Raw genomic sequence first — 12,034 nt, forward strand, 5'->3', positions numbered from 1 at the left:
CATTAAATATTATTAAATACCAAACTATGATACAGCATTGTATCAAACACTGGAAGCATAAAGGTAAACAGTATGGGGTTCTTGCCCTTAAGGTAATTTCAATATAGAATAAGGCTAAAATAGGGGTATGCGTAGAGGAGGAACTCTTAGCCCAACTAAGGGATTCAGGGAAAGAGAGATTAAATTTTGAAAGATGAATAAGAGCTAACCAGGGAAAGACAGGTGAGAAGGGCATTCTTGGTACTAGGAAATGGCCCAAAGAAGCGGGGGAGCTACAAGCAGTTAATATGTTCAAGCCAGGTTATGAAAAAGAAAGAGGTTGGCGATGTGGGAAGGGGCTAAGATGTTTTGACTTTAACCTGTAGGCAATGAGGGAGCCACTAAAAGGTTTAGGTAAAGTGGCCCAATTTACACTGCATGAACAGAAACACCATAGGCTGCCTGGAAGAGTTGAGCTGAAGGCAACTAGTTAGAAGGCTATCACCAATCTCAGCAAGACTCCCTGGACAAGAAGGCTGGAGAGAAGAAACTAGCTACATCAGAGAGAGACATGTTCAGGTGGTAAAACTGCCAACATTAACTGACTGGATACAAGGGACTAAAGGCATATATAATAGTGGACATAAAGGAAAGTCCACTACAAAAATGTCTTTATCAGTTGCCAAAGGGTGATGGAGAACTTAGCTCAGTATATCACTTTCTTAACTTTTCATCATGCCCTACTGCAGCCAAGCTGACCTGGTCTGTTACCTTGTTGGACTTGAGCATGGCCAGCTGAGGTGATCCTGGGGGAGTGCGATAGAGCAGCTCAGAAGTGAAGGCTGCGTTTGCGATCTGCATGCATTCTTCCAAAGTCTTCAGAAAAGTATTGCAGGTTGATTTCAGCAGAGTTCCCACATCAATTCCCTCCTACAAAACAACCAGAGTGAAGACTCCTTTACCTTGCCAAAAAGGAAAAAGCCCAGTTGTGGAATGTCCTTAGAGGTTTTATCCATCTAATAATGGGTAATAACAATAATCATGTACCCGTCTATTTTGCTGGACAAATATGTGTATCAGTTATAAAAGAAAAAGACTGAGCAAGTCCAACTTATCTATTAATCATACTCAAGCCTTACCCTCAATCTGCCCTTCATGCTCACCCACCACTCCAACCGAAGGCAACGACTTCTCTCAACTCAACAACACTATATGACAGCAGTATGTCAGGTGCTAGGCGCTGAGCCCTTGTGGAGTTTGCAGTCTATAAGGGATGGCAGACACCAAACAGAATCACATGGACTGAAGGCCAGTGGGATCAATGGAAAAATGTCTCCCACTGTCTGAGTAAAAATGAAGTTCTAGAATAGAAGCATTAGAAACCACAAATCAGGGGCTTCCCTGGTGGTGCAGTGGTTTAGAATCCGCCTGCCAATGCAGGGGACACGGGTTCGAGCCCTGGTCTGGGAGGATCCCACATGCCGCGGAGCAACTGGGCCCGTGAGCCACAACTGCTGAGCCTGCGCGTCTGGAGCCTGTGCTCCGCAACAGGAGAGGCCGCGATAGTGAGAGGCCCGCGCACCGCGATGAGGAGTGGCCCCCGCTTGCCGCGACTGGAGAAAGCCCTTGCACAGAAACAAAGACCCAACACAGTCAAAAATAAATAAATAAATTAACTAATTAAAAAAAATTAGCCAAAATGGAATAATTAAAAAAAAAAAAAAAAAAAAGAAACCACAAATCACACATTGTTTGCTCTCAGAATGAGTTTTTGGCTTTCAGTACAGAGGAGTCTAAGAGGTTTCAGCAACTGGAACTATTTTGAATATCTAATCATGTTTTTCTCCAAGTTATTTCACTTGCTCAGGTTGTTTTTCCTCTGGATATTGATATTAATAAGTTGTTCAGGAAACTGAGGCTACCCCCTGACTAGAGAGTTTGGTAACCACATCTTAGTGGTATTAAAGTTACCAGACTGGGCCCAAGATGGAGTCACTCATGCTAAGTCTCACATCAGCAAACCAAAAACTTATCCAAGTTTCTATGCCGGGCTCTCCCAGAAAAGGCAGGCCTAGGTCAACCAATCAGTGCTTGCCTGCTCAGCGCAAGTTACTGTACTGACCTGGCTCCAAGACTTCCCTTTGCTCCATATAAGAAAAGTAACCCTGCTTTAACCATTCAGCAAATGCCCAGTATAACTTCCTTGTTCCTGCTCACTTTGGTCCATAAAGATCTCTAGCCTGGTACAGCTCTTCACAGCTACTTTCTATCTGCTAGACTGGATGCTGCCCGATTTATGAATTGCTGAATAAAGCTAATAAGATCTTTAAATTTTACTCAGTTGAATTTTGTTCTTTAACCATAGCCTCTATATTTTCCTCAATTTTGTTTTTCTAACAAGCTAGATGTTACTGGTCGTGAACCACTATTTTTCAGACAACAATTACAATGTGTGGTTTTTTTCCACACCACCAAGAAATTCTTGGACACCAGCCGGGTGTCTTACAATTCTGACACAATTTACCTGGAAATAGTGTCAGATCTCACAGGTTAAGCGCTCAGTCTTACAAGATTGCTCCCCACTTCAGACACCAAAAGTTCAGGGTGTCACTTGTGCTACTGACTGACCCACTCTAGACTGAAGATTCCAACAACCCCCTCCCTGTGTTTAATTACTTTGCCAGAGCAGCTCACAGAACTAAAAGAAACATTTAACTATTAGATTGCCAGTATATTATAAAAGGATATAACTCAGGAACAGCCAGATGGAAGAGATGCATAGGGCAAGGCATGTGGGAAGAGGCTTGGCGCTTCCATGCTCCCTGAGTATGCCACTCTCCCCAGTCAACACATATTCACCAACTCGGGAGCTCTCCAAACCCCATGCTGTGGGTTATGGAAGCTTCGTTAAATGGTCACGATTGATTAAATCATTGACCAAGGGTGACTGAAGTCAATCTTCAGTTCCTTTCCCCTCCCAGAAGGTAAGGGGGTAGGAATGAAAGTTCCAACCCTCTAATCACTTGCTTGGGTCTACAGTCAACCAGAGCCTCCATCCTTAGTATTTTCCAATAGTCACCTCATTAACATAACAAAAGACACTTTTATCACCTGGAAATTCCAAGGGTTTTTTTTTTTGGAGCTCTGTGCCAAAAACTAGACAAAGACCAAACATATATTTCTTATTATAAATCACAATATCACAACCACAGTTTCATTAGCAAGTTCCCAAGGCACTTACTATAAACACTTCCTAGAATTAAAAATTGCTGTGTTCACTTTTTCCCTTCCCACTAGACCAGGGCTTCTCTACCTTGGCATCACTGGCATTTGGGGCTGGCTTATTGGAGCAGGGGATATAGGGGCAGTGGCTCTCCTATCCATTGCAGATATTAAGCAGCATCTGGCCTCTACCCCTTAGATGCCAACAGCACTCCCCCAGTAGTGACAACCAAAAATGTCTCAGACATTGCCCAGTGTCTCCTGAGGAGCAAAACTGCTCTGGGTTGAGAATCATTGCTCTAGGCTCTAACATCCCAAAAGCAGGACTGAAGTGTTTTGGTACCCCTCCCATCTCCCTCCCCCAGCACAGTATCTTGTACACAATAGGCAGTTGCTGAATGAGTAAGAGAGACCCCTAAAAAGTGAATGAAAGTGAGTTAAACCACCTTTATTAGAAAAACTTAGAGCACACATATTACTAGTAGCATAGTGATTACCTAAGAAAAGTAATTTAAAACCATTAATTATAATCTGCAGATTCTTCATTTTGTGGGCACTGTTTTTCAGATAACTTCTCTGAGAGCAAAGCAGAGACCCCTCTCTGGTTAATGTGAACCATTCAATACATAGCTTAACACCAGATAGATCTTTTAATATATGTTTTAGAATGAGTAAATAACAATTTCATTAATAAATGATAAAAATCGCAATCTTTGCTGATGATGGAGAGAAATAAAGCTGTGTCTCTATCTGTGAAAGCACTAGTCTCTACTCAAGCAGAACATCTATTACGGTGCAATGAAATCCTGTTACAGTCTCATCAGAGCTGACAGATACATATTACTGACACACATGATGCCGTCACCTTAGGAGCCACATGAGTAGTATAGAAATGGCTCTGCTAGACAGCTAAGGCTATATTTTAGAAAGTTATGCAAACTGGGGAGCCACATATTTTAGTACATCAGTACTAAAGTTAAAAGTTCCAAAATTATCAATTAATTAATCCTGAATTCATCCCAGGAAGGAAAACTATATGCTTCCATATGCTGAAATGCACACACTTCTTCTCTTTGTTGAAGTCTGTCACTTTTTTCCTCTGAAAAGCAGTAAATTCCAAGGTAGGGATTATGTGAGAATAAGTAGCACCTGTAAGCAACATCTGGTGCTACTTGTCATGTGGCTAAGAAGAATGGCATCTTACCTCAGAATTGGACACACCAGTTGCGGTCACTTCTTTTGTTTTATCTACTTGCTGAACAAGAAGATCACAGTAGAGTCTTAGTTCCGACATTTTGGTTTTCAAGTTTTCAGTGTTTTCAGCAAACTCTAAATAACAAAATGATGAAAACGTAATTTAATTCCCAGAATAAATAACTGATATACTAGTTAGCATACTATACAGATAAGTGAAATATAATCTATGCCTAAAGTCAGATGTTTATAGTATGAGTTACAGATATGACATAATTGAAGTTATGGGAGCAAGAAAAAGAGAAAAAGGAGATTTCTAGCCTTCTGAAGTAATCTACATTATTTCTTTTTTTTTTTTTTTTTTAAATCTATTTATTTATTTATTTATGGCTGTGTTGGGTCTTCGTTTCTGTGCGAGGGCTTTCTCTAGTTGTGGCAAGTGGGGGCCACTCTTCATCACGGTGCGCGGGCCTCTCACTATCGCGGCCTCTCTTGTTGCGGAGCACAGGCTCCAGACGCGCAGGCTCAGTAATTGTGGCTCACGGGCCTAGTTGCTCCGCGGCATGTGGGATCTTCCCAGACCAGGGCTCGAACCCGTGTGCCCTGCATTGGCAGGCAGATTCTCAACCACTGCGCCACCAGGGAAGCCCTACATTATTTCTTGAGCCAACATATTTAATGATCACCAGTACAGGAAGAAGGAGACAGTATACCTCTGATCCACTTGTGTCAGAACTGGGAACAGTCAAGGGTTCAGGGTTTTGGTCTCAGTTCTGCCACAGTTTTCCTATCTGTAAAATGGGGTCACAGCTATCTATCCAGTGCTCAAAACTGGGAAACAGTGTTCTGTAACATGCAATTACCACTAATAAGACAGCTCGTGAATTCAGAGGACTGGTCCAGCATGCTGCCTGGCAAGGAGAACGGCACCCTCTGCACACCTGCTGCTCCTTCATTAGCACGGCACTCCAGCCATCCTGGCGCTGAGGGCTCGGCTACAATCATAACTGCCTCTGCTTTCTTCTCCATGAAAAAGCTGCACATTACCACCTGATCTGAGTCAGAGCTGACAGTGTCTAGAATTTGCTCTCAACTTAGCATTGAAAAAACAACCAACAAATAGGTCATTTTACTGTGTCTACTTGAAGAGTTAAGCACATCTGCCATACGTGTCATGAGAAAGGTCCCCTGAAACACTTGTTCCCAGAGGCCCCTCTCTCCCACCAATCTTTTCAGGTGTACATTCGAGGCTGGGGGGCTGGGAAGGCAGAGCTCAGGCAGTAAGCCCTGGCACTCGTGACCCAGGCAAAATAGAAAGTTATGCCATGGTTCTCAAGAGACTTAATGATGTTGAGTTAATGAGCATTAAGCAGCAGCAACCTGACAATTAAGTATCCATCTACCCCAGGAACAGGGAGGGGAAAGCGGGGTGTTACTGCAGGAAATACCCAGATCCAAGGCTTCTCTGGCTCAGCTACTCTTTACCAAAAGTCAGCTTTGTGCCAGGCGAGGTACCTCATGGTAATCCTTCTAAGATAGGTAATTACCTCTTTTTAAAATATAAGGAAACTGAAGATTAGAGAGGCTAAGTGACCTATGTCAAGGTCACAAAGCCAGTACCCTACAAAGCCATGATTTGAACCCAGTTGTATCTGGCTCCAAAACCTGCATTCTTTCTACTATGACACGCTAAGAAAGAAGAGTCAGGTATAGACTGTTTAAGGTCCACTGAGATATACAGCACTTGCATGATATAAAAAGCTGGCTATGGCTAGGTGGTCAGAAGCAAGATAACAAATATGGGAACCCAGAGATGCCATTAGGTGATTCCAAGGGTTCCCAGTGCAGAGGACAATCAATACTTGCCTTTTTCTTTCTGGGTCCTACTGTCTGTCAGGCAAGCCTTGGCTGACCCCAAGGCTACCAGCCACCGTTGTCTCTCAGCCACACTTCTGGCCTTCAGGTAGAAATATTGTTCCCCAGGGATTATCAGGTCCATGCGTGTGTTATCTACAGAATGAACTGGGAGCAAGGCATAGGAAGGTCAGAAACCCAGAAAAGCCCTGTCTGGGTAGCCTCCACTCCACCCAAATTCTTGAGATTAACTGGCACGCCAGTCACTGAGAGCTTCTTCCAAGAGAGGATGTCAGCCCTTACTACTTCTCCTGGCTTATTTATCTCTTCCTAGAGGTCTCTGCTAATGGAGAGGGAAAACTGCAATTGGCTCCAAGGTCTCACCAGGACTTTGGCCTAAAAAAGAATCACCTAAATCTCCTTAGGATCGTTTGTAAGAGGAGAGAGGAAAAATCTCTCTTCTGGTGTGTGTGTGTAAAGTATGCTGCTCTGCGGCCAAAAAGGCTTGATGCAAACAAGTAAGGATGTGCTCTTTATCTCCATGGGTTATTGAAAAGCAATCAAGAACACAATATTTTTCCTTTCTACTTTCCTTCACTAGTCTTATCAAAAATGTGAGAATTCCCTTAGAACACTTTAGGAGAAGAAACAAGCAAGCCACACTCTCCTTCACCCCCCGAGCCCCAAGCCCCAAATTCCCTTCTAGTCGGTTTCTGAGCCACATCCTCTCAGCATGTCTCAAGATTCTCAAAACCAAGAAGAAAAGGCTATTTGTAGGTCTGTTAGGTGTTTGCTTGTTTAGTTTTGAGCATGATGGTGGTGGTGAGAAGGTGTGTACGTGTCGTGATTTAAACATAGAAGTGTTTGATGTTGCAATAAAAAGACAAATAATCTTAGCCAACTGCCACAAGCCCGAGGTAAGCAGGTGACTAAGGAATGAGCACTAGATGTGTGGTTGATAAGCACATTGCTCTCATTTATTCTGACTACCTCTTAACCAACCTCCTTGTAAAAACTCACTGCAGTTTTAGGTCTTACTTGTAAGACTTTTTCTGGGACATAACATTATATATCTTTATACTATGGGAGCAGCAGAGAAAGGCACACAGAAGCCAGTGTTTTTATATTTTGGGGGAGAAACAGAAAGAAAAATAAAGCCTGCAAGTGTCTTGGCTTCTCACCTTGAATTTCACACACCGCCATCTGGATGCTCCCTTTGCAACCTTTCCAAGCATCTTCAGGAGAATCATAATAAGATAATATTCCCCCACAGAGAAGGAACCACCGAGGCTGCCAACCTGAAAACAGAAGCAAGAGCATGGTCTCAATTACTGCTTCCCAGGACATAGGAATAGGACCTAACAAAGGATGCTGGATTCTAGCTCCAAGGAACTCACATTCTGGGGGAAAATTCTAAGGGAAAGAAATAAGTTAGAAAAGATCTGTATGTTTGATCTCATTTTTGCATAGAAGTCTGGAAGGATCAGCAATAAATATGGTGATGATTCTCTAGGTAATGGGATTACTTATGATTTTTATTCCTTTTCCCCCCTAATATAGTACTAGTAATCTTTGGTTTTACTTTTTCTAAGATAAAAGATTATTATTTTCCAAAGATTATTGTTAACATACTTGCTCTCCTCCCCTCTGGTTAAGAAAAATTATTCCAATTATTCCAATTATTCCATTATTCTAGAAATGAGATAAAAGATTATGTTGCCCTTTCAACATCATACGAAGTGCTGTCTAATAAGCCTGCCTAGGGTCATATGTTCCCTAAAGAAAGATAACTTTAACTTACTATTTGGTATTGATCCATTGAAATGGAATAATCTTAAAACATTCAAGGGCTTAACTACTTTTACTTCACAGCATTTCAGGGGACGAACCATATTCAGTGGAAACACACATCTTGTCTAGTCCTCTTACACAACCTATGTTCTAGTCAAACCAAACTTACTTGCTGCATGCCTGCCTCAGGGCTTTTGCTCAAATTGGATCTTCTTCCTAAAATGTCATCCCTGACTACCTCTGCACAAGCCTTGTTAGTCTCCTCATCAGATGTATTTTTTCCTTCTCTGAAATGCCATAGCCTTTTAAGGATACATTTCTCTCACTACACTCTTCTACAGCTCAGAGAGCTGGAGTGAAGGCTGGTAGGCGCTTTGCGCAGAGCCCCAAGGGCTGCTCAGGTACATACCTGATGGGCCCTTGGGAATTGAGTCACACCAGCTAAATGCATAAGTCACCAATTGATGTCAAAGTAGTATTGTTAGGGAACCACTAACTGAAACCGCCCACCTTGGCCAGGCAGAATAATAACTGCTTGCATGAGTTATCTCACAACAGGAGGTCTCAATAAGAAACATGGAACTGACCAGCTACCACCAGCTGGCAGAAATCGGGAGGGGTCAAGAGGAGGGAGGAGATGCCAGCCATAATATGTCCTGCCGACGTCCCAGAAACTGTGACGCTGGAAACCACCTTGACTGAGAGATGCGTGCGTCACTAGGAATTGGACCAAATATGGGCACAAGCAAGATGACTGGCCAGACACAACCCGGGAAGCTAACCCCATTCCCATAAAACCTGAGATGTGAGCTACATGGCAGAGCAGTTCTCCTGGGTTTCCTTTCCCTGCTGCTCTCCCCCCGGGGGGCCCCTTCCCAATAAAGTCTTTTGCTTTGTCAGCATGTGTGTCTCCTCGGACAATTCATTCCCAGGTGTTAGACAAGAGCCCACTCTTGGGTCCTGGAAGGGGTCCCCCTTCTGGTAACAGCATCAATTTATTACGTTATAACAGAAGATTAGTACACTTCCTGGAGCACCCATAGCCTAAGGTCATAGTTCAGGGAAACTTACATTTTTAATCAGGAGGCTGAATGGTCAGCACTAAATCTAAGCTCAGGCACAGGAGTTAGATGGCAGGCAAGATGTTTCACTCATCATTTACTTCATCAGGGTCTGCTTTCTAGGAACCAGAACACTCAGGCCTGCTCAGGTACCACATCTCTCACTTCCTTAAACAAAATTGGATAAAGACCAATTCTCAATATCCACCCTCATACCAGTCACTGAAATATCCTTCCCTAAAAGCCTTCTCAACCAAAGATGAGTAATGTATTCTACAACCATGGCTTATGTTCCTCTTATTCCATCTTATACTGGGGACTTCCTTCCCAGCGATGAACCTAGACCCTTTACTGGACATCAGGAGCCCCATGGCCTTATCTCAACACCCCCACAAGCTGATTACTGGCTAGAAAACCTCTTGAGGTGAACTTGAAAATTTTATTTCAGAAGGTGATGCTTCCTGACCTTGGCTTCAAATTCTATGGAAACACAAACCCGAAGGCTACTATTCTTGGCACAAACATTACAATCCAGGAAATCAAACTGATCATCAGATTGCCTTGTTGAGTAGATAATCAACACTCCTGGAGTCAGATATTATTAGTGATATTTTAGCCCTTTGCAAGAGAGTCATTATTTATACCTTATGCCATCTCCCCTCACTGAAACAGAAGAATCAATTCCTAAGAATCTGAGAAACGGAAAGGGCCTTTGAAATCACCTAGCCCAACCAGCTCATTTTACAGAGAAGGAAACCAATCCCATGTAGATTAAGTGACCTATCTAAGGTCACACAGGAAGTACACAACAGAGTTGGGAAGAAAACTATGTCTTTCTAATACTGTCCCTCCTGGCATAACAACCCCCAAACCCTAACTCCCCACTGCTAGAAGGCTATCCTGGTATAGAACAGTAGCATCTTCTCCCTTACAGCTCAACTCCCATGGTTATGTTTGGTGTGAACACTCTCCAAATCCACCATGACTCTCAAGTACAGGGAGTTCAGCATACCCTCAATTATCATATTTTATCAAATTTAGGACCCCATCTGTATTAGTCTTGGTTCTCCAAAGAAACAGAACCAATAATATGTATGTATATCTATATATAATTTATCATAAGGAATTGGCTCATGCAATTATAGAGGCTGCAAAATTCCAAGATCTGCAGTCAGCAAGCTAGAGAATCAGGAGAGCCAATTTGTAATTCCAGTCCAAAAGTCATCAGGCTTGAGACCCAAGAAGAGCCAGTGTTTCAGTGAGACTGAGAAAACAGGAAAAGACCAGTATCCCAGCTCAACAATCAAGCAGGAAGAGTTACCCCTCACTCAGCCGTTTTGTTCTATTTAGGTCTTTGACTGACTGGATGAGACCCACTCACATTAGGGAAAGCGATTTACTTTACTCAGTCTGTCAGTTCAAATGTTAATCTCATCCAGAAACACCCTCAGACACACCCAGAATGATGTTAGGTCAAATGTCTGGGCACCCCATGGCCCAGGCAAGTTGACACAAAAAATTAACCATCACATACCATTAATTTGAAGATAAACTAAAATATTTGCATGTGATGTGACCGACAAGGCTTAATTTCCAAAATACACAAATAGCTCATACAACTCAATAACAAAAAACAAACAACCCAATCAAAAAATGGGCAGAAGACCTAAACAGTCATTTCTCCAAAGAAGACATACAGATGACCAATAGGCACATGAAAAGATGCTCAACATCGCTAATTATCAGAGAAATACAAATCAAAACTACCATGAGTTATCACCTCACACCGGTCAGAATGGCCATCATTAAAAAGTCTACAAATAATAAATGCTGGAGAGGGTGTGGAGAAAAGGGAACCCTGCTACACTGATGGTGGGAATGTAAATTGGTGCAGCCACTATGGAAAACAGTATGGAGGTTTCTTAAAAAACTAAAAACAGAATTACCGTATGATCCAGCAATCCCACTCCTGGGCATATATCTGGAAAAAACTCTAATTCAAAAAGCTACATGCACTCCTATGTTCACAGCAGCACTATTTACAATAGCCAAGACATGGAAGCAACCTAAATGTCCATCGACAGATGAATGGATAAAGAAGATGTGGTGTGTACACACACACACACACACACACACACACACACACACACACTGGAATACTACTCAGTCATAAAAAAGAATGAAAAAATTCCATTTACAGCTACACGGATGGACCTAGAGATTATCATACTAAGTGAAGTAAATCAGACAGAGAAAGACAAATATCATATGATATCACTTATGTGTGAAATCTAAAATAAGACACAAATGAACTTACAAAACAGAAACAGACTCACAGACATAGAAAACAAACTTATAGTTATCAAAGGGGAAAGGGGGTGGGGGAGGGATAAATTAGGAGTTTGGGATTAGCAGATGCAAACTACTGTATAGAAAATAGATAAACAACAAGGTCCTAATGTATAGCACAGGGAACTGTATTCAATATCTCTTCTAACAACCTATAATGGAAAAGAATATGAAAAAGAAAAAAAAATATATAACTGAATCACTTTGCTGTATACCAGAAACTAACACACTGTAAATCAATTATACTTCAATTAAAAAAAAAACAGGGCTTCCCTGGTGGCGCAGTGGTTGCGAATCTGCCTGCCAATGCAGGGGACACGGGTTCGAGCCCTGGTCTGGGAAGATCACACATGCCGCGGAGCAACTAGGCCCGTGAGCCACAACTACTGAGCCTGCGCGTCTGGAGCTTGTGCTCTGCAACGGGAGAGGCCGCGATAGTGAGAAGCCCGCGCACCGCGATGAAGAGTGGCCCCTGCTCGCCACAACTAGAGAAAGCCCACGCACAGAAATGAAGACCCAACACAGCCAAAAATAAATAAATAAATAAATAAATAAATAAATACAAATTAAAAAACAAAAAAACC

General features: G+C 42.4%; 1 protein-coding gene across 6 annotated transcripts in view; it reads right to left on the minus strand.

Annotated features, from left to right (window-relative positions):
- Positions 1 to 12,034, minus strand: part of PLEKHA8 (pleckstrin homology domain containing A8) — a 94,425-nt gene that overhangs the window by 24,789 nt on the left and 57,602 nt on the right. For 4 of the 6 annotated variants that reach the window (XM_057550322.1, XM_007193507.2, XM_007193509.3 and 1 more), the window contains 4 exons: positions 7,431 to 7,547; positions 6,262 to 6,417; positions 4,406 to 4,530; positions 751 to 909 (listed from right to left, as the gene is read on the minus strand). In XM_057550322.1, coding sequence (XP_057406305.1) covers positions 751 to 909; positions 4,406 to 4,530; positions 6,262 to 6,417; positions 7,431 to 7,452 — 462 coding nt within the window. In that variant the 5' untranslated portion in view covers positions 7,453 to 7,547. Of the gene's footprint in view, positions 1 to 750; positions 910 to 4,405; positions 4,531 to 6,261; positions 6,418 to 7,430; positions 7,548 to 9,111; positions 9,270 to 12,034 lie in introns of all 6 variants that reach the window. The other 2 variants (XM_057550323.1, XM_057550324.1) reach the window with 2 other exon arrangements.

Source organism: Balaenoptera acutorostrata, chromosome 7 (genome assembly GCF_949987535.1).
Source record: "Balaenoptera acutorostrata chromosome 7, mBalAcu1.1, whole genome shotgun sequence".
NCBI lineage: Eukaryota > Metazoa > Chordata > Mammalia > Artiodactyla > Balaenopteridae > Balaenoptera > Balaenoptera acutorostrata.